General features: G+C 42.8%; 1 protein-coding gene across 1 annotated transcript in view; it reads right to left on the reverse strand.

Annotated features, from left to right (window-relative positions):
- The window catches only part of arhgap39 (Rho GTPase activating protein 39), a 125,753-nt gene extending 106,175 nt beyond the window's left edge, over nt 1-19,578 (reverse strand). The window contains exon 1 of the mRNA XM_028588304.1: nt 19,426-19,578. Within this exon, the coding sequence (XP_028444105.1) occupies nt 19,426-19,436 (11 nt within the window). The 5' untranslated portion in view covers nt 19,437-19,578. The remainder of the gene's footprint in view (nt 1-19,425) is intronic.
- Nucleotides 19,579-24,481: the final 4,903 nt, after the last annotated feature.

Below are 24,481 nucleotides of genomic sequence, written 5' to 3' on the forward strand. Positions count from 1 at the left end.
CTCCTATCATGCCGTGGATCATTCTGGCACTCACCTCATTCATCCACCTCTGTGCTCCTAGCCCACGGCTAACCGCTATCACGGAGCTCTCAGTCCCTCCGCTCGGTGTCATGTTAAAATATTCAACTGTCCAACTGGTCGAACTCTTCAACTACTCCATTCCATCCTGCATCCCAGTCATCAGACAGCTCGGACTTCTACGTCAACCCGTTACATCCAGAAGCTCCCCAAGAAGTTTGTTTTCTTCCACCACGGACAATCCATTCCATCCATCTGGTCACCTGCACGCTTTGTCGCACCTGTCCCACGTCATCAGAATGCTTCACCCACTGGTTCACATAGGGCTGAACGCACCGTCAGGCTACACAGAAAACCCGGACCGGACTACAGTGCTTTCCCGACTTCACATACACTTAATCATAATCTCCAATCATTTGCTAATCGGCTCACTGTCCCCCCTCAACTGCAATACCCCCAAACCCCACCGACCACACGTACTGCTAACCGGGACAACCTCAGATCTCTCCAGCCTGCCCCCATCCCACCACCCTCTCACCATGCCAACTTTGCCCTCCTCAACACCCGATCACTCAACAATAAAGCCCCTGCCCTCCATGAACTAATCCTCGACAACACTCTGGACTTCCTTCTGCTCACTGGAACCTGGCAACAACCCAACGACTTCTTCTCCCTCAACCAAGCATCCCCCTGGCTACAACTACATCGGCAAACCCCGCCCCTCCCGCCATGGAGGTGGCCTTGCTGTTATTTTCAATCAGAACTTCCGGATCACAGAACTCACCCTCCCCTCAGTATCATCGTTTGAATATCTCGCCTTCAAAGCGCTTTCCTCCATGACAGTCATCCTCATTTACCGGCCACCTAAACCAAATCCCTCCTTCCTCTCTGATTTTACTGAACTCCTCACACTAGCCTCATCTCTCTCTCCACATTTGCTGCTACTTGGTGACTTAAACATTCACATGGACTCCCCCACCTGCAAGCTCTCATCAGAATTCAACATTTTACTGGATAACTTCTCTCTCACCCAACACGTCACATTCCCCACCCATGAAAAAGGACACATCCTCGACCTGGTCTGCTCCACCAACCAACCAGTGCTCGACCTCCATCCATGCCTCTTTCCCCTCTCTGATCACAAACTGATACGGTTCACCATCCCTTCTCCAACCCCACGCCCCCGCCTCCTCAGAGAAATCACCTTCCGCAACCTCAAATCTATCAATCCCCACCATCTCTCTGACCTGCTCTCCACCGCTCTCCACCTGGACTCAACCCTCACCTCACCTGATGACCTCACAGACCACCTCAACTCCACCTTGTCTACCTCCCTCAACACCCTGGCCCCCCTCAAAACAAAAACCGTCACTTTTAACACCTCTTCACCCTGGTACACACCTGCACTCCGGAAAATGAAACAAACTGGCCGCCAACTTGAACGTCTGACAAAGAAATCATCTCTCACAGTCCATCATGAAGCCTATAAATCCCATCTCACTGCCTACAAAGATGCCCTCATTGCTGCCAAATCTGCCTACCTCTCCACCATCCTCACCGACCCCTGCCAAAACCCCAGAACCCTCTTCTCCACAATGAACAACCTCATCAAGCCTCGGACCAACAGCCTCCTTACCTCTACTCCGGATCTCTGCAACTCATTCCTCCACTTTTACACTGACAAAATCAATCTCATTTACAAATCTCTATCCCCTGTATCTGACCTCCCAGGATCTATTCCAGCACCTACCTTGGACCCTCTGCTCCCCATCCCTACAGACCTCCCGACCCTTCCTCCACACTGCCTCCTCTCCCATTTTGACCCAGTCACTCCTCCTGAAATCTCCAAACTCATCAGCTCTTCCAAACCCACTACTTGCTCCCTTGACCCCCTCCCTACTCCGCTCCTGAAGTCCTGCCTCCCGGTCCTATGCCCCTACCTCACTAACCTCTTCAACTCCTCACTGTCCCTTGGAACTGTCCCCTCTGCTTTCAAAACTGCTGCTGTCACCCCAATCCTTAAAAAACCTGGTCTGCATCCCTCCTCTCTCAACAACTACCGCCCAATATCCAACCTCCCCTTTCTGTCTAAAACCCTGGAACGCATAGTCGCCTCACAACTACAAACCCATCTTCATGCCAATAACCTATTCGAACCTCTTCAATCTGGTTTTCGCCCCCTCCACAGCACAGAAACCGCTCTCCTCAAAGTCCTCAACGACCTCCTCACCTCTGCTGACACCGGTTCCCTCAACATCCTCATCCTCCTTAACATCCTGCTCACCAGACTCAAAGACCTCGGTATCGAAGGTACTGCACTCAGCTGGCTCCACTCCTACCTAGCCAACAGATCCCATTTCATCTCTCTCCACAACCACACCTCTGCCACAGCCACAGTCACTCAAGGCGTTCCCCAAGGCTCCGTACTCGGCCCCCTCCTCTTCATCATCTACATCCTCCCTCTTGGTCAGATACTCCGCCACTTCAACCTGGACTTCCACTGCTATGCTGATGACACCCAGATCTACCTCAGCACCAAATCCCCCCACAATCCTCCCCTCTCCCACATCAACTCCTGTCTGTCAGCTATTAAAACCTGGATGCAACACCACTTCCTCAAACTCAACAGCGACAAAACAGAATTCCTTCTGATCGGCTCCAAATCCACACTTAGCAAAACCAATAACCCCACTCTCACCATCGACGGCACCATTGTCTCCCCATCTCCCCAGGCCCGCAACCTTGCCGTTATCTTTGATTCCACCCTCTCCCTTGAGCCTCACATCCGTCAAGTCATTAAAGCCTCCTTCTTTCACCTCCGCAACATTGCCAAAATCAGACCCTCTCTCACACCCCCCGCTGCTGAAAGACTCATTCACGCCTTCATCTCCTCCCGACTGGACTACTGCAACTCACTTCTCCTCGGCATCAGCTCTACCAACATCAACCGACTCCAACTGGTCCAGAACTCAGCCGCCCGCCTCATTACCCGCTCCAAATCCTGGCACCACATCACTCCAGTCCTAAAACAACTCCACTGGCTTCCTATCTCCCAACGGATCACCTACAAAATCCTGGTCCTCACCTACAAAGCTCTCCACCATCTGGCCCCCTCATACCTTACTGACCTCCTCTCCCCCTACCAACCCTCACGGTCCCTCAGATCCACCTCAGCCGGTCTCCTCTCCATCCAAAAGTCCAAACTCCGCAGTTTTGGGGACAGAGCATTCTCCAGAGCAGCTCCCAGGCTCTGGAACTCCATCCCCCAAGAGATCCGCACCTCTGAGTCCCTCACCATCTTCCAGTCCCGCCTCAAGACCCATCTCTTCAACTCTGCCTACCCATAGCCCCCCTGCCCCCCCTCCATTTTTCATCTGAATCTTGTTTTGTTCTACTTGTTTTGTTTTGTTTTGTTTTGTTCTACTTGTTATGTTTTTAATCTACCCTGCCCTGTAAAGCGACTTTGAGTCCATGAAAAGCGCTATATAAATTCAATTTATTATTATTATTATTATTATTACATATACCTACACTCTGCGTCTCTGTAAGATTGGGAATGATTGAGATTTCTCTTGGCACAGCTACCAGAAGAATTACAACTTTCAAGAAATGTTGCTCACGTCACATTTACGTTGTCTCTCTCAGTTGGAGGCTGCGCAGTAAAGCTGGCCATCACCGGAAAAGTGCTTCTAATAGCCTTCACTGGTCTCCGTCCAGAGCAACGGGGTCTGTTGGTCCATTATATACTGTCTATGCTAGATTATAACATTCTCTTAATACATCCGTGGACTATAATAACTTTCACCACTGCTCATTTTATAAAGGCCGCCGCAAGAAAACGTCTTTGTTTACATTGTATAATGTGCTGTTGGATTGCTTTTTATTTTGCACGATTGCAGCGCGTTAGCAGCGTGCTAACGTTAGCTAGCTCTAACATCGGCAGTCAAACAAACATCAATGATCCAATGTCTTTTTGATAATCTATACATTTTTCTTGCAGTAGCCTTTCTACAATAAGCCGTGGTAAAAGTTACTATAATTCGTTCAAGGAGTTGATAAGCAGACAGATTAGCTAGCTAGTTGATAAATTGTCTACTTCCACTTTATAAACAGATAGCCATAGCAGCAAACGTTACTTCGCTGCTGGAGCATCAGCTACTTTAGCGATGTTTAACGTTGGCTACATAACGTTAGCAATATATCTTGTGTAGAATCCAGAGGGAAGTGTCAGGAAGTAGAGACAAAGTATTTAGATGAAGTTAGCTGGTGTAACCACGGAGATGGGATATGCTCGCTTAGCTTCACCACAGTTGTGTGTGTCAGTGACCGTGGGTAAGAGAGGGTGTAAAAGAGGGGTGTGGCGATGACATCATTGATACGGACACGTATTCATATTCGCCATCCAAACGAGAGCAGTTTTTGGATTTTTTTCAAAAAAGTGCGTTTTCAGGCTTCGTTTGGACGGTCGGCCCAAACGATGCAAAACATGTGCGTTTGCACAAAAAAAAACGATTCCGTGTGGATGGCCCCTTACATGGGACGGGCCATTTAGTGATAATGGGGCAAAGGGCCCACCTATGGTTTTAGTGGTACCAAGTAGCGGTGTAACCATAGACAGAGCATCAGTGACGTCCCCCATTGAGTTCTAGACTGCCCTTTTGAATCTAAGAGTTTGCATTTTGGCTGTCGCTATCGTGGTATTTTGGAGTCAGAGGTCACCATATTTGGACGAGAGGGCGGAGCTGGGGAGGAGGATGTGGCTAAGCCAGTGTCCCAATCGTTTCAATGGCGATGCGCTAAGCTAAACGCTACAGAGTAAAGGTCGCCGTTCATCTGCATGTATGGCAGTACAGAGCTGGTTGAAAATAAGTCAGCAGCTAAATCTAGCGTTAGCTAGCCTTGGTTGGCAGGGTGCTCCTATGCGGCCAAAATCTTTCAATTAGCTTTGATGAAGTGAAAACACAAAGTGAGAGGGTCAAAGTTTAAGATGAAAACACTGACAACAACCAAAAACAAATTCACAGCTATTTTTATGTGCACAGTTAGCATGGTTAGCATTGCTAAGCCTCTGTCCTGACTGACAGGTCCTAAAGCATCCCCTACTTGTAAAACTTGAGCGCCGTCTTCCCTTTCTCCCGTTCTCCTTCTCTCCAGCCTCCAAATTATCTTTTGCAGCATTTAATTAAACATATATGCGTAAAAGCATTTAACAACGTTTTGTGTGTTTTTTTTTGCAAACCAAGATTTAAATGGTTTACTATCGGTTGCAAATATCGATCAGTCTTCCTGATCGTAAAAATCGTTATCGGGCCTGAAAAAAACCTTGGCCAATCCCTAATTTGGACCCTGCCGTTATGGTTCACACAAGATGACGAGGACATTGAAGCAGATCTTTAGTAGCATAACTGAGACACTGCTAAAACTTTTTTTTTTTTTTATCCTTTTTATTCACTCAATACTAGGGGTGCCAGGGTTCTCCAAGTCCACAAATCGATTTGCCTTTGGATCTTTTTGGTCATGATTCAATTTTGGATTGAAACATTTTCTTTTCTGCAGTGACGGCAATTCCACAAAAATAATAAATTTGTAATTTCGGTGGACTGTAGAAACTCAATTCTGAGTGTGTGTGTCTGTGTTTGTGTGTGTGTGTCTGCGTCTGTTGGCTGCAGTGATTTATGTATGACTACTATTACTATATAAGACTGTGGTACTGAACATTGAGGTTATAGGATGTGCAATGATAGGGTACTGGTGGAAAATTTGCTGTTATATTTGACATGGTATTATGCAATGGGGCATTGTGCAATATAGAAGTTATTCACCACAGCATGCGTTAACGGGAAATGTGCAATAATTATCTAAACATTTGTGCAATTCGGGGGGGAGGCTGTGTTGTTGGGGTGGGGGGTTGTTCGTGTGTTATTCATTGTTTATTGAAGCATGAGGAAATGTATGACTATGTTGTAAGTTGGTTAATTGTATGTTTATTGTGTGTTATGCGTGATGTGTCGCCATCTTGTTCTCTCGAATGCCCAAGACAAATTTCTCCTATGGGAGACAATAAAGGCTTATCTTATCTCTCTTATCTTAATTGCCCTTCGGGGATAAATAAAGCTATCTGTATCTGTGTAAGAGCCACCAGAAGGCAGAAGGGTACTTTACGACAACAGTTTGAGTTTCTCAAAATTAACCAAGTGCAACTGAATGCACCAATAGTTTTAACGAGTTGAACATGAACGCACCATGGAGTCCCGTCAGATACCAAGCTTTACCTTGGTTGTATTTTTTTTTTTTTTACAAAACTCACTCATGAGGAAGGCAAAATGTTGCCATACGGTGACTTCAGGGAAGCAGGAGGATTTTCCCGTTCGCTTGTTTCTCCATCGTCACAGACTCTGTCAGTGGTCATGTCTGAAAAAATGTACAGCTGCAGGCTACTAGTTTTTTTCTTCAGACATGCGCATGTAGGCGGGGGTGGTGAAAAAAAAAAAAAAAAAAAATACTGGGGGAATGGCATATCCTGCTTTTGATTTCAATAGTTGAAATCGAAAGCTCATTTTGATCGATTTTTAATTTGAAATCGTGACACCCCTACCTAATACAGCGTGTTTTCCTTCATTCTCTACCACTGGACACACACACACACACACACACACACACACACACACACACACACACACACACACACACACACACACACACACACACACACACACACACACACACACACACACACACACTAGGGGCAGCCCTTCAGACAAACACATTTACACAATAATCCTATTAGAGAGAGAAAGTGCTCTCTCTCTTGCTCTCTTTATCCGTCAATACTCCCACAATCCGGCACCGCCTCTCCTTCTACCCCTCCATCCACTGTCAATGCCGGTCAATATGCTGCTATCTCTGCTCACGTTCGTATTCTAATTCAAACAGGCTTTGCTGCAGCCATGAGCAATCAGTGTCCAACAATGGCAGCAGAGAGCTCGATAGCTCGACACTGTGTCACATTGGTTTTCGGGCACAGAGCGATGGAGGCGACGTGCTGGTCTCACTGTGCTGCCGTGCGAGCAGCACTGCTGCTACTTCTCCACTCTATAGCCTGTCAATATTATCTCATAGCTCCGTCTCTATTTGCCTCGCTCTAATGTCCTTTCCGTCCTCTGAACACCCCACCCCCCTCTGCCCACCCACAGGCAAGCTAACAGCTAAAGATTAGGGCTGCATCACTTCATAAATGATGCTACACTATGGCAGATGAAAGATGACATGCGATGGACATGTTTGATGTTTCTGCAAATGCAAGGGAGTTACTGAATACTAAAAATCTCGAAAAATAATCTTTGAAACATGCTTTTTTAATGAAAAAAAAAAATGGTATTGGACAGGAAAGGTCATCCATCTCACATGATAAAAATGAGGCAATTCAATGTCATTTGTTGGCGTGAGTTACTTTAGAAGCAGAGTGGAGCTTTCTGGCACAACTTGACCGACTTCCAAGGTGCATGGAGCAGGGCAAACGTCTGAAGAGGTCAAAACCCCATTTACATTTTTAAAGAATATGATTTTAATTTCAAATGTCTTTAAATGTGTTTTATGATGACCCTGGCAAAGGCCACAAGCAGAAACAAGTAAGTAAGTAAGTCAAATTTATTTATAGAGGGCAATTCAAAATCACAAAGCGTTTTACATAAAACATACAAGAGGATACACATTAAAACACAGTACGCAATTTATGCGCAACAAGCTGGTCCGACAATAAAGTTGTCCTTTATACAAACTGTTGCTTGAGTTCAGAACTATTGGGTGGGAGTTAACCCTAATTACAGGCGTTGCTACTAGATCCCCACCCATACGTTATGTCAGCCAGTAAAGGTTATTTAAAAGGACTACTCCAGCAATTTGCTTTAGCACATGCATGATGCTGGGAGGCTTACAAGAGACCGTCGTAAAAAGGAAATTGAAGCAGCAGATGCTGAGATATCCTGACTTTTAACCCCTAGTATGGGTCAAGCTTATTTGCCGTTTATGAAGCAGGCTAAAAATTTGAAGCTGCAACCGGTTTGTTAATGCATTGATCTTTGCTTATCAGAAAGTGGGAGGGGTAGTAAAAAGGGTTTGATAAAAGAGATTTGTGTGTGACTAGACTAGTGCTGTCACTTAGCTATTTACCCAACCAGCAACCAGATCCAAAATGGACCCAGCTATCTATCGGAACCCTACTGTTGAAAGATCAGGTTGGCAGTGGGTAGGATTGGGTACCGAAACAAGTTTTTGCTGCAAGTCATTGTTACATTTTAATGAAATCATTTAAATTTGACCATATGGCCTTAGCAATAAACAAGCCGTGTTCTTCTTTTTTCTTTGTATCGATTCAGGCACCGGCACGGTTTTAAAAGTATCGTTTTAGGACCGGTATTGGGAAAAAAACTCAAACGATACCCAACCCTAGCAGTGGGATGCAGCCAGGTCTAGGCTATGATATCACGCTAAGGCTCAAAATTCCTTGGCACAATAAGTATCACACCCCAGTGTTTCCTCTGTCGATTTTGTAGTGGCGGCCCGCCATGGCAAAATTTCTGCCACCACGGTATCAGAAATAGGGCAGACGCTCAATGTAGTCACGGTTTCCTTTTTTATTATCCTGCCGACATAATGCAACCCCGCCCATTGGCTGCCACTCACGTTGCAATTTAATAAGAAGTAGCACTATTCAGAGGTTATTGGGCCCGTCCAGTTTAACTCCACAAACTGTTGTGTGGATGTAGTTTATTTGACTATTAAACAAACAGCTCCACCAAAAACTAGGGATGTTAACCGATGACTGTTTGACCGGTGGTTGACCGTTTCAATGTTAACCGGTCAAAGTTATTGTTATTCTGTTAAAAAAAAAAAGTGATCTCTAAATTAGGCAATTATAGATATTGGAATAAACGCTACTACAGTTAGCCATCTCATTCCAATTTTTTTTTTTCTGTGAAGTGAAATAATCCCTCACGCAAAATTTTTCATAATCGCCTGTTTTGTCGACTTTATTTTAAACACGATCACCTGGCTTGTACCCAAACTATTTCGAAACTAAGGAGCCATTTGTCCTCCGATTACATACAAGCTCCTCTGCGCCGCATTTGCGGGACTTGTTTTGCGCTGTAAACGTGACGTGAGTGGAAGGGCGGTGCCGGGGCAGTGTGTGTGTGTGTGTGTGTGTGTGTGTGTGTGTGTGTGTGTGTGTGTGTGTGTGTGTGTGTGTGTGTGTGTGTGTGTGTGTGTGTGGGACATGTATAGTTTATTGACATGCTTTCATTTAATCGAAAGTCAAATATTTTTGACTGTATTATTGCATGTCTCATATAGCCTTCTCACCTACAATTTGGTCCACTTTAAAGCCCTAAAAAGTTAGGAAAAAAAGTTCCTTAGCTATCACAGAGTTTAACAAATCAAACAAAACAAGGCCTTTCACAGCCTGAACATGCAAACTCACTGGTTCTGTGAGGTAAATGCATTTCTGAGTCTCAAAGTCGGCAAATCTCCCAAATTCTGCTTAGAGCGTCACGCAATCGCAGTTTGAAAACATTTTCCCCGTCTTTTTGGTTTGGCGCACACCAGCTTTAGCTGTAGCGTACGCTTTAAGCGTACGCTACATTTAGAATATTTTTAGCGCTTTACCTCGCAGTCGGACGAGAAACTCAAGCCTTTATCTGTGCTCTCTTCCCAAGCCATCAGACTCCATAGACAAAAACAGTCATTTTAACTCAACATGATTATTTATTAATAATAGTCTATTTGTGACTTTCATTTTTGATTGCCATACTCGATGATGCCTCGCGTCGGGCCGAACGACGCCCCTTTAGCGGTGATATAATCACAACATGTCGTGAGCTATTGGTTAAACATGTGTCTGGGACACAATGACATGTGTCTGCCTGACGCTTCGCCGTCAACTGATTACACGGAGGAAAAATGAGTAGCTCAGACTGCAGCCTTGCACAAACTGCTGTCCTTTCATGTCACAACATCAATGGGAACTGAACAGTTTGTGGATTCTTTCATGTGGGTAATGAGGGATGGGAGCGGGACAAAGATGGAGCCCAAGAGAGCAAAACACAACAACCCTGAGGTGCATATCAACATTTTATTAAGCTAACAGTCTGGTGTGCTACTGTTCGCTAAATGCACACACATATGGGTGTTCGCTGCCTCCATACACATTCTAACAGATGTGCAGTAAAAAAAATAAAGACAAATAACTGAGGCATCCCAAACGACTGATGAACAGTGATACTATTGTTATTTATCAATCAGAGCCTCTGGAAGTGTAAAATATTTTTTTGGAAAAAAAAGGTCACAGTGCTGCAATGTAATTTCCAGCCAGAGTTTTGTGCCTTTGGCGGAGGGGGGGGGTCTTTCGCTTTTCTTTGGGAAAAAGAACAGAACGACACTGAAGTCACTCTTTAAAAAGGAAGATGTGTTCGGAGTTTTGCCGACCGTATACGGCAAAAGTTTAATCCATCAACTAGCGTTGCTCTGCCTGGTTGTAGCGCTATCCCATTGCGTGCAGAGGGAATTTGAAAGACAACCGTTTATCCCACCCCCTCGGATTGAGCCCTGCCAATGGCGGAGTTCCCAGACCCAACATCTTGATGTGAGTCTGGCTTGTCAGGCTAGGTCAAGCTTAAAAAGTGCTGGATCCTACATTTCCCATCATGCCACTCAACAGTGTCTTTTGTTTGACCCTGTAAATCAAACTCCATAACACTTCCTAAGACAGGCTTCACCCGGATGATGTCATCCGGCTAACCCTCATGACGTCACCAGGGTTATTTTCTCAGACTTGACAGAGCTCTTCCAGAGCCACAGAAGACACTATGCAACTGATTGTATAATGCATACTGGATACCATGTGTGCCCCTTCAAGACCAGCTGTAAATGCATAGGTCAGCATTTAGAGGTCACTCTCTAGACCAGGGGTCTGAAAATGTTTTTTAAGCCAAGGACCCCTTAACTGAAAAAGACATGTAGCAGGGACCCCCTACTACATATGTTGTATAAAATGATGTTGCATATTAAACTGGGCCTACAATAATTTGTAGGGCGGCCTAAAGCCTTTATACATACACTTTTTGCGTAGAATACTAAGTTTTAAATAGTCTAATAATTGCTGGCATGATTTTATGAATTATGTTTTAATGTTAAAACATACACGTGGCACACATCTTTGAATGGCCTAAGTAACTACCTTGACTATAGGCCAGTAAGCAGTGGGGGATTTACATTTGCTAAGAATATGTTGAATTTATGTTAAGACTTTTGACATTTCTAGATTATCCAGATCAGAGCATGCGAGCACAGCGGAACGCAAGCGAGTGGCGAGAGTGAGCGGGAGGATTTTGGAAGCAGCGCAGGGCGGAATTTGAAAACGTTGGAGCGTCGCCTTAACTCTAGGGATGGGTATCGTTCAAAGTGTTCCGATACCGGTACCAATACCCTGACTTTGATACCTGTTCCTAAACGATACTTTTTTTCCCCCCCCCGATACCAATTTAATAATTCCGGCCCTCGCCTCCCCTCTATCTTCCTCCTTTCCTGTCCTGTCTCCAGCTGTCCTAACAATAAAAGCCCCTAAAATATATATATATATACAGTGGGGGAAATAAGTATTCGACCCCTTGCTGATTTTGCAGGTTTGCCCACTTACAAAGAATGCAAAAATCTACAATTTTAATCATATGTACATTCTAACAGTGAAAGACAGAATCCCAAAGAAAATTCCAGAAAATCACATCATATGAATTTATTAAAATTGATAACCATCTGATGAGGAAAAACAAGTATTTGACCCCCTGGACAAACAGCAAGTATTCTGGCTCCTACAAGCCAGTTAGTCTTTCTTTAAGCCACAGCCCCAATCCGAACCAATTATCTACATCAAATACACCTGCCTCACCTCGTTACCTGTATAAAAGACACCTGTCAACACCCAAACAACCAGCATCCAACATCACCACCATGGGCAAGACCAAAGAGCTTTTCTCACGGACATCAGGGACAAGATTGTTGATCTGCACAAGGCTGGGATGGGCTACAAGAGAATCCGGAAAGCAACTTGGAGAAAAGATCAACTGTCGGTGCAGTTATCAGGAAATGGAAGAAGCACCACACCACGCCAACCTCCCTCGGTCTGGGCCTCCACACAAGATCTTGCCTCGTGGGGTGTCCCTGATCATGCGAATAGTGAGAAATCATCCCACAACCACAAGGGGGGAACTGATGAATCAACTGAAGGCAGCTGGGACCACAGTTACAAAAGAAACGGTTGGTAACACACTACGCCGTCATGGATTGAAATCCTGCAGCGCACGCAAGGTCCCCCTGCTCAAGAAGAAACATGTACAGGCCCGCATGAAGTTCGCCATTCACCACCTGGACGACTCCGAAGAGGCCTGGAAGAAGGTGATGTGGTCAGATGAGACCAAAATAGAACTTTCTGGCCTCAACTCAACTCGTCGTGTTTGGAGGGCAAAGAACACCGAGTACAACCCAAAGAACACCATCCCTACCGTCAAGCATGGTGGTGGCAACATCATGCTTTGGGGGTGCTTTTCAGCCAAGGGGACGGGACAACTCCATCGTATTGAGGGGAGGATGGACGGGGCCATGTATCGTGGAATTCTGGACCGACATCTCCTTCCCTCAGTGAGAGAGCTGAAGATGGGTCGAGGATGGGTGTTTCAGCACGACAACGACCCTAAGCACACCGCCAAAGCAACAAAAGAGTGGCTGAAGAAGAAGCACATCAAGGTTCTGGAGTGGCCTAGCCAGTCTCCAGACCTGAATCCAATTGAAAATCTTTGGAGGGAGCTTAAAATTCGAGTTGCCAGGCGACAACCTCGGAACCTGAACGATTTGGAGGCTGTCTGCAAGGAGGAGTGGGCCAACATCCCTGCCGAAATGTGCACAAACCTTGTCACCAACTATAAAAACCGTTTGACATCTGTGCTGGCCAATAATGGCTTTTCTACAAAATATTAACATGCTGTTTGTCCAGGGGGTCAAATACTTGTTTTTCCTCATCAGATGGTTATCAATTTTAATAAATTTATATGATGTGATTTTCTGGAATTTTCTTTGGGATTCTGTCTTTCACTGTTAGAATGTACATATGATTAAAATTGTAGATTTTTGCATTCTTTGTAAGTGCAAACCTGCAAAATCAGAAAGGGGTCAAATACTTATTTCCCCCACTGTATATATATATATATATATATATATATATATATTTATTAGGGGTGTGACGAGACGCTTACTCCACAAGACGAGACACATCACGAGATTGGGTTCACGAGAACGAGACGAGATTTTTAAAAAAAATTTAAAGAAATCCTCAATGATGAAATATATGAATGGAAAATAGTTTTTTTATTCAACTGACCTTGGCTTCTTTGTAGAGGTTTGGAACTACAGTGCGAGTTAAATGCGCGCGTGATGGGATGACGTACCTCGTTTCCAGTGTGTGGAGGGGTCACCGAAATCCAACATTTTCCACCACAGAAAATGGCCTCATATGAGCTGCAATGAAAACGCCTATGTCCCTCGTTATTGCTGTGGCTCTTGCACTTACCGGTGGCAGAGATGCAAAGGCTTTTAGAGTTGTTTGCCCTTTTAATGTTTTTGACCGTGGGTGCAGTAGTTATTAGAGAGCTGTGGTGGTGCTGTAAGTGTTTTTGCATAGTGCTCGTGTTAGCCGTGGTATACGGCATTTTTTTCTTACAATGTTTACATATTGCGTTCGTCTTGTCTGTCACTCTTTCGCCGTTTATTATTTCCGCAGGAAAACCAAAATGTTGCCACACAAATGATTTAAAAGTGGCAGGGGGATCTTCAATAGTAATAGGCGATCACATCGCCTCACGAGACAACTTTTCACCTCGACGAGAAATCTCGTCACGTTTTAATCTCGCGAGATCTCGTAAAACGAGATCTCGTCACACCCTTAATATATATATATATAAAAACACCATATATATATATATATATATATATATATATATATATATATATATATATATATATATATATATAAATATATATATATATATATATATATACCATATATATATATATATATATATATATATATATATTTATATATATATATAATATTATATATGATATATTCTCTTGATGTTGTATATATATTTTTATATATATATTTTATGTTTTTGGTCTCTTTGTTGTCACTTTTTTTACATTTGTCACTTTTTTCAATGTCACTTTTTTCAATGTTCTTTCATTTCAAATTTCAAATGCTATAACATTTTATAAAACACCCAAATTCAATGAAAGTAGTAAACTGATCATTTATTTTACTTGTGACGACTGTTGTATGGAACCATCCATGTTATTTTATTTTTTGACAATTTGGTTGAAAGAAACCCAAATTTGTGATAGAGAAACTTTTTGAAAATGGGTCAAATTTGACCCAAGGAAAACAGGAGGGTTACAACAAAAAAAATAAAATGTGAGGGTCTCAGTCAATTGATTCCCAGAGTCTTAAAATAAAGGTTTGGACTGAAATAAAATATCTGGCCTCTTTACGTGTCAGATGAAGAGATGCTAGGGACAACACGAGTATATGTGACAGATATGGCAGAAGCTAAGTGGCCCGAGCACGGCGATATGAATATTTCAACCACATGCTGCCACAACACATACGCTCAGTGCCCCGCCCTGCTGCTGGGATCAAATGTCAAGCTGGCTGCCAGACTCAAAGACACGTGCAGCCGTCATGTGTGGGTTGATAGACGTCGCTGATGTATGTCAACGACATCTTTCAGGATAGTCTCAAGTTCAGCGCTGGCCATCACAGGAACCAGGAACAGCAGGACTGTTCACATCAGCTTACTGGTGTACTTGGCATTTGGTACTGGAGTTCTTCGCTGACTTCAGTATTTCTGTTATTCTTGTGAATAAATTGGCCAAAATATGTCCACTGCAATCACAAAGAGTTCAAGGAGAAATCATGTTAACAGATTTTTTTTTTTTTTTTAAGAGCTATTAATTAGTGCCCGGGAGAAAAATCACTAGAAGAAGTGCACATAATTTCTCTATTCAGAGTAGCTTGACAGACTGGAATGCTATGCAACCGCAACACATGGTGAGATCGCAGTTTGGACAGCAGCTGCCGTCAGACGTACAAGTGCATCAACCTACACAATCTATTTATATGCTATTATTTCAAACTTGAGTGCAAACAACAAATTCACTGAAGGATGCTGAAAGGCAATCAGGGGAAATTAAATCAGTAACAGAGGACCGGAAAAAGTAAAAGTGGAGCCGCCGAGAGTTATGAAACTTGAAAAAAATAAATAAAAAAAGAAGGTATTTTCACACTAAGTTCAAATGTATAGTTTGAGAAATCCGCACTGAACCAAGCAGCGTTTCTGTCGCTTTTGGCAAACCAAAGACGCAAATCGGCCTCAGTGCACTGGAAAACAAAATGCTTTTGGAGTTGTGTGGTTTCTTGCTAAAACTTGCTTTCAGAAGAAAAAAAATATGTAAGTAGAAAAAAAGAAAGTTCTCTGCGCTTCTGCAAACCACAACAATCTGGTGCAACCAGGGCAGGACAGGTCAGTGTAGAGAAAAAAAGATGCACCTTATTAAATAAAAAAAACTAAGAAGACATCTGTGCTGCACAAGCGAGAGATAGATAGATATTTTTTATTTTTTTTTCCCCCACTAATAGACTAAAAAAATACATGCAATGCATATACAGAAGTTTACTCCTTGACGCAGCGGGCTTGGGTTCGACTCCGACCTGCAGCCCCTTTGCTGCATGTCATTCCCCTCCCTCCCTCTCTCTCCCCCCTTTCATTTCTTCAGCTGTCCTGTCAATAAAGGCCTAAAAATGCCCCCAAAAAAACAACAACTAAACAAAAATAATATGGTTGCTACTCAAACACACTGCCAGGGTTGATGAAACGTTCCTTTGGCTGAAGCCATATCTTTCTGGGTTGTTTTTGGTAAGAGGCACAAAAAGCCCACCATTGCTGATAGAGTTTGAAGACTCCATTGCGGATGAATTGCATGAAAAGAAAAGAAAATACAACCCCAAAAGAGATTCAGTTTACAATAAAAAACAGGGGAAAGCAGCACACCACTTACACTGGTGAAGCTGAAACCAGGGGATGTTTTGACATTGTTGATTGATAAATACTTACAATTATCTATTCATTTCTTAGCCTTTACCCCCCCCCAAGCCTCCACTGGTCAATTCGACGATGTAAATGCACACACTGTCACCCAACCTTAACCGAGACAACGGCCTGGCCGCGGTTAGACTGTCTGACCTCAAAGTGCTGCTGTCGTTCCTGTGGATTTCCTTTTCTCTTAAGTCTGAGTGTGTGATAGAAAAATGGAATAAATTGTATCTCACACACACACACACACACACACACACACACACACACACACACACACACACACACACACTTTTGTTGCAGTCTTATTTCTGCGTTTTTAATTATGTCTATTTTTTTTTCCTCTTCCCTGTTGTGTGATGTGTTCCCCCTGTTTCCCAAAAAATAATTTTAAATAAATGTGTATGTAGTACGATCGTATATAGTACGAGAATGCTTTTTGCACTTGACACTAAGAAAAGTACTACAATAAAGTAAATAAAAAAAAGTCTGAGTGTGCAACCAATATATAACCACATGGCAAGAAAAACACGGAAATAGTTCCATTTTTGTCATCAAAATCACAAAGTCCTATTTTTCGCTTAAGGCCGGAACACATCAGGCCGATTATTGGCCGTGGGACAGTCTGGCGAGGTCGGTGACTCGAGTCTGTTGGTGTGTCCCGTGCCGTCGTCAGTCTGGGGGGCTGTCGGCGTTCATTTTGGCCGACCTGACACGTTCAGTCGGAGGCAGGGCAGTCGGGACTCACCCGGAAATGGCGAGCGGAATGAGGTGACTAGAGTCTCTCAAAATCTGACTAAAATCTTTTAAACTGACCTTTGTTGACCTGAAAAGAAGACAGATTCAGCAACTGCATGGCCTATTTCTCGCTTAAAATGTTTTCAGAAACATGTTTCAGTGAACTATTTTAGTACAACATCAGATCGTATTCTAAACAAGCCGCCATGACAGTCTGGCTTTGAATTTCCCGAGAAAACAAACCCATGTGACGCGTTCGTCCAATCAGCTGCCGGTTTTCATTTCTTGGGCAACAATACAGAGTAGCGCCGCCTGCTGCTATGGAGACGTATTACGTTTCTGAAGTCGGTGTTGCCTCAGTGTGTTCCGAGGCAGTTTTTTGGACCTTGGGGACCCGACTGATCATTTTGACTGGCTTTTCTGTCGACCATCGGCCATCTGGCTGGTGTTTCCTGGCTATTAGTCAATAAGTCGACTAATCGGTCGTTTTAGTCTTAGTCAACTAAGATTTATTTAGTCGATTACTCATGTTTTAAGCTTTTTTCATGCTGAATTACTTATTTCCAAGAAACGTACGAGGACATCTCTGGTAAACACAAGAATTAAAAGTGGTGCTTTTGCATGACTCTTTGCGGAGAAACTCAGATTTACAGATCTGTCGATTAAATCAACTAATCGATTAGTCGATACAATTGAATGAGCGTTAGTCGACTAAGAATTTCTTCATTCGAGCACAGCCCTACTTGTGTCATATCACAATACTATGTACGATATCCAAAAATGTAAGAGGATATCTAGCCTCATAGATCAATGTCGATTATAATATTGATACATTGCCCAAGCCCAAGTCCTGAAATGCATTCAGGAGCCATCGTCTCCACAATGGACCCTCTCCAGGCTGATAATATCTTGACCCACATCTAGAACATCTGATCACAAGACCAAACGCTATCTAAATCAGTCATCAATGACAATGATGATGGTGCATTTTGACCAGATCAATGGCTTGAGAGGCCTAAGCCTCCGATGTGCGTGATAGGACTCTGACAAAACACGCCTGGATTTGTATAATGCTCCAAAGCCCACAAGGGCAGACCTACAGGAGTGATTTTACATGAGGCTGAATGACCCCTGCAACACAAATTTAACAGCCATCAATTATTAACTCGGGCTCATGAGCTTGCTTGCTTGCTGCTGGAGGGGGGGAGAGAGAAGACTGCCATTGTCTATATTCAAGATGCGGCCCACACGCTCACTTTAAAAAGGCAATACACGTGATAAAAATGCACATTTGTTCTCCCCCCCCCCCCCCCCCCATCCCCATCAAGCTTTGTGCTGCAGAACGCCTTGATGTTGATCTGATTTAGTTTCGTGAGTGACATTCCCCTCCGCTGTCACGCCAAACTCAATTCAAATTCCGGGATGTTTTATTTGTTTACTTGAGCCGTGGCGAGTTTACATGCCGGGTACAACATGGAAACGCTTGCTCGGCATCATTAACACATGACCTGTAATACGTAGATGATTAATTAAACCATGCAACTCTATATTCAGCACAAGTTGGACTTTTGTCGTTGCGTTGGTACACCCACCTCCCGCCACCAGTGGGAGATTGTGGCGGACAGCGGTTCTGAAACATGGACATTATAGCCTACTAACGATAACTAATTTCGTCCTTTGATAGATTATAGGCTATAGAATTTCCCACAATGAGCTATAGCTACTGCTTTTTTTTTTAAATGGCTGTTTAGCTGTTATAATGATATACGTGAATTTACCAGTAAGCAAGTTCTTATATGGAAATGCCACTCATTAGGGCGCAGACTGGGAACCAAGGGTATTTCTGCATCCTGACAACTAGCTTAACATTACGGGGCTAAAAACGTCAGTGTTCGAGAGGTAACAGGATGGTGCCACGCTTCTCCACTCCCAGTGCCTCTTCTCATGGGAGGCGTCTCCATCCACCATGAAGATGAGGGATGCTGCGAGGGAGGATTGGGGGTAACCTGGCGAGCCAAGCTTGAGCCCACACACACTGATACTGGGTGCAATAGGTGGGTGGGTGATGCTAGCATCCGGCTAAGATGAGCAGGTTAGCTGCATTCCAGCAAAGAGACGGCAATTTAGACCGACAGGTGCAACAGCATCATCACCCAGCCGTGCGCTGCCTCCTCGTACCGCTCCTTCCACCTTGACATATCCAAAGAAACAAGCCCAAGCCAACAACCAACACTCAAGTGAGTGGGACAACAACACGCCTGAATTCATAGCTATTTTTCAATATTTAAAAATGTTGGTATCGTGTGAGCGAATAAGTGGCGAGCTAGCTAAAAACCCGCCTCGGCACAGCGACCACACGAACCGCTGTGTTAGCCTTCGTCGCTGGGTCGGCTGCCTCCCTCTGCTCTGAGATAAGGGCATCGAATAAAACAGCCAAGCAGGAGGAAAACACAAGCGTGTATGTTGTTCGACTCACCTCTCTGCCATTTTCCCCGGACGGTTCTTAAAATCCGTTTAGAATAAATCCCACAGCGGCTCCCATGTTGCCGAAATTGCGGTCGCCGCAGTCAACGAGTCACTCCTTCCAGACCAGTGTCAAGATATCAACAATGGCGAACACCACATCCGATCTTTACCTTCACAATAAAAGCTTCTTACCAATTGTGTCAGTGTGGCACCTGTTATATAGAAATAAATGAGATACGGTATTAGACATACAATACAACTATAATGTTTTAATGTCAAGCACTTAGTCTATATACAGGTACCTTGAAAACCTCAATTTACTGTTTTATGCAATGGTAAAACACAACCAGTCATTAATTACCTTGCAGCACACAGCTTTACAAAAATACAATTATACATTTAATGGAGAGCATTTTATCCTTAAAAAGTGTATATTTAAAAAAAAAAAAAAAATCTAATACACAATGTATTGATACTAGCCATCTTACTTTCATGTCGTCTGTATTACAAATAATTTCGAACACATTCATGTCAGTCTTGAAAGCTGTTATAACAAGATGACCATACTCAGTGTATTTTATTAAGCCACGCTACATACCTGTTTAGCCGACCTATGTAATGCTTTGTAGATTGCTTTCTTTTGATTTTCTATCTCACTCTTTTAAATGTGTTTGTTTTAATTTAATTATATTTGCCTTTTTAACTGCATTTTTGCTTGTTTTAACTATAAGGTGTCTTTGAGTGCTATGAAAGGCACCCATAAATAAAATGTATTATTATTATTATTATTATTATTATTAAATGAATATGTAAAATAATCCCAACATAAACATGGCAGCATGTGAGCTGCAATGTAGGCTATGCTTTATCTTGATATTTTTTTCTAATAACAGCACCATGGATGTTAACATCAGAAGGTAAAGGGCCAGTCAGCAGTAGTTACTGTATACCACTAAAATGTTCTGCACTTTCATCATAGAGTCCGAGTCGGCCAAAGTTAAGACGAAAATGCAATTACCGACAATGTTCGCCTCAATTATTTTATTCTGAAGGTAACATTCAATAGCTTCTGGTAGTCATTATGCTAATTTCAGCTAACTTGAGCAAAAGGGACCGCGCACCGCCTGTTTAAAGAGGTGATGCATTCATGTTAAATGTAAAGGACTGCATATGAGATTCTTGTTAGTAATATAGCCCATTGCTCACCAGAGAGTTCAGGCGGTACATTTGTATTACTTTGTCAGGGTTTAGGGGACGGCAGTCAGTCCCAGCATGCTCTGGGGCACCATGGACATGTCTTCAATGCATCACAGGGCTACCACAGAAAACACAGACACTCCCATTCATACCCTAGCTAGTTGAGAACTATTTGGAGACATCCACCCATGTGACTGATGAAACTCATGAGAAAACAGGTAAAGTATGTAAACTCACAATAAACAAGGAATCAAACAAAGTCATGGATAAACTCCTTTTTTTTTTAAAATCAGAATACAGCATAGAGAATCTGCTTAGAAATATAGGAAATAGTGGATAGGCTAGAACCACACAATGCAATTCTGCTAAATAAAACATCACATTCATTATTAGTTTCACTTGTTTTCATTTTAAACAAATTGTATAGCTGAATTCAATACACATTTTCTATAGGCTCAGTCTGCCACTTTAAAAAAAAAAATTCCAGTGCTGGTTTTTGTGGTATCAGATTTTTGCATAGTCGTCATGGAAACATTAATTGGTCATGTGACAAGGGCTGGGAAAGATTGGCAGAACGGGCAGCCAAGTGACAGTACTCTGATGATCCGATGTAAATCACAATTGTCAGATTGACAGCACTCAAGCTAATTTGATTTGGGGGGGGGGTCTTAATTCAGGGAGGAGCGGTACCACCCTTCTAGCCCCGCCCCAGGAACACAGCTCTTAAAGTGCTGCAACATGAGCATTTGACAGGCACAACGTACACAACAAAACACAAGTCCTGTTTAATCCTAATAGCATCACATCACAGGTACAGCTTGCTTTCAACTTTTTACCAAAACCATGATCCAGGAAATTGTTGCTTTCGATTTTGAACATTGTCACATTTTATTCTTCCACATAAGTTGTGCTTACATGTTGCACTTACTGTACATATGACTCTTTGTAGTTTGTCTTATTTGAAGCAAATGTACTTCTATGTGATTCTTGCTGTTCTGAGTTTGTACTTTCATGGTCAAATGCACTTATAGACCTTTTTCACAGCAGATGTGTTGACATGTCATGGTAGGAAAAGCACAGGTGTATTCAAAACCATTAAGGATGGCTGCATTCCACTTAGGAGAGGCCCTCGTATCGTGCATGCTGACTCACTGAAATAGCTCACTGGGACACTTGATGGATTTGAGCCATCGTTAAGGTTATCAATTTCAGCTGTGCTTTTCCTACTATGACAAGTCAAAATGTCTGCTGTGAAAAAGGTCCATTGGAAGTCGCTTTGGATAAAGCGTCAGCTAAATGAAACGTTATTTTTATGTAAGTGCAAAAATAAAAGATATTTTTAAATGATGGTCTGTTTTTTTCTTACCATGCCTTAGAGTCATTATTCACGGTTTTGTCCAAACCTGCCTTCTAACTCCCAGTTTACAAGTCTTAATGAATTATTGTTACAGTAATGTCTGTCCACCTGTAAAATTTAAAAACAAGGCCGGGCCTATAGGTGCCACAACAGCAAATATTCAACCTAATGTGGACCGTTGACTGGTTTAAAGCATCGGAACGTTTTTTCATGTTTTTTTTTTGTCGTCTAAAGTGCTATTCACACGGGACACTTATTACCAGGGGACCTCATGTGATTTACAAATTACACCCCACGTCTGTGTTTTGTGTGCCGCATTCACAGGGGATAAGCAAAGTCTGTTTTTACTCAAATTTACATTGACATTATGCACTAGGGATCGACAGACACTGTTTTTTCAAGGCCAATACCGATTATTAGTAGTTAATAAAACCAATGTGCTGATTTGGAACCAATATGCATATACAGTGAAAATTAAAATCTTTAAGTCAAAATTACGGTTTTGGAATGTTACAAACTCCAACACAAAACTTTGTTTAGATGCTTAAAGCAATTATTTAATAAATTAGAAACTTTCAGCATAATACCCAGTAACAGAGAGTCAGATAGTGTTGTGGGCGGGACATTAAAGGTGCACTATGAGTTCTTGCATGGTTTCAGCGCGATTACATTTTTGTCTCAAATGGTAGGCATCTCTCCTTGATCCGCTAGCTGCCTGCCCCCCTGAATACACTGTGATAAAGCCCGGTCTCGGGAGACAACACAGGGGTCGTAAACGTCAAACAAAAGCTAGGGGCACAGGCTGTGCACCAAAATACAACACCACATTCCAGCCAATCACCGACTTTATCTATGTTCGTTACAGTCAGTCAGTCATGACAGTTACGGAAACAAGGGGGGGAGGGGCGAGCTTGCTCTGTTTTGTTTGGTATTTATTTGGAACGTCAACAGAAGTGACCATGCAGGAACTCATAGTGCACCTTTAAGTCAGACTCAGTGGCGAGCGAAACCGAAGCCGAGGGACAGACACAGAGCTGTAGCTGAGTCAAAGTAGCACACTTTTTAATTCATTAACTTAATTTGTTATCAGGCAAATAAAACGCGATACAGATAATCTGCAAACTATATCGGATAATCGGTCTATCTCTATTATCCACAACATATGATATCAAGGCTCAGTCAAATCTTTTAATAACATTATGACTACACTGTGAGAAAATAAAAACATAGAAAAACTGATAATGCCCTGGCAGAAAATAACCAGTCCCTTTTGCGTTAAGTTTACGGACATCCTTTTAATCCAAAAATCTAAATATGGGAAAACACCTGTGAAAAATCATTCCTGAACGAAAATTCCTTCATATTAACACAGTATATTAGCCCATATTTCAACAGACTTTTCTAACAGTCTAAGGCGACTTGAGGGGACCACTGCTATGTTGTTTTGGACCCCAGGAAGACTAGCTGGTCATCTAGGCGTCAGCTAATGGGGATCCTTATAATAAATACAAAAAAATACAAAATAAAAGTAAATATGAGTCGTTGCTGCTTGAGCTAACGACATATGTGGCCGTTTTTCAGGGGAGGACAGTCTCAGAATAAGAGGGTGTATGAGAAAAGTTAGTAGCTCTTTTTGGGCGTACAGGAACAGACTTTCTTAAGATTTTTTGGGGGGGGCATTTTAGGCCTTTATTTTTATAAGACAGAAAGGGGGCTTGAAAGGGGAGAGAGAGGAGGAATGACACGCAGCAAAGATCTAAAGGTCGGAGTCGAACCCATGGCCTCTGCATCGAGGAGTGAACCTCTCTCTCTATATATATATATATATATATATATATATATATATATATATATATATATATATATATATATATATATATATACGCCCTGCTATGCCCTGCAGTGCCCTGCTACGCCATGAACTACTACAACTACTAGTTCCATTATCTTTATTGTGACTATAAATGCAACTGGTCATCACACACCCAACCGGCACCGGCAGACAATCGCCCACCAAGAGCCTGGATCTGTCCCAAGTTTCTCCATAAAAGGAAGTTTTCCTCACCACTCAAGGTTTCTGCCTAAAAGGGAGTTTTTCCTCGCCACTGTTGCTAAATGCTCGCTCTTGTGGGAATTACTGGAATTGTTGGGTCTTTGTAAGTTATAGAGTGTGGTCTAGACCTACTCTATCTGTGTCTCGAGATAATTCTTGTTATGATTTGATACTATAAATAACATTGAATTGAATTGAATCTATAATTGCTGACGCAGCCAATACCACCACAGAGATGCTGTTTCATACCGGATTAATATTATCACATGACCTCTGTGTTTGGCGACATATGGTCGGTAATTTGCTGCAGAATTTTTCCTTGACAAAAGTACAGACGTGGCGGATTCGCACAGGATTTAGATCACAGACAACCTCCGTAATTATTACAAAGTACTAGAGGTGCCCAGGTAATTCTAGTTTACACTACTTTTATTTTATTTTATCTATATGAGACTGCAT

The sequence above is a fragment of the Perca flavescens genome, chromosome 9 (genome assembly GCF_004354835.1).
Source record: "Perca flavescens isolate YP-PL-M2 chromosome 9, PFLA_1.0, whole genome shotgun sequence".
NCBI classification, from domain to species: domain Eukaryota; kingdom Metazoa; phylum Chordata; class Actinopteri; order Perciformes; family Percidae; genus Perca; species Perca flavescens.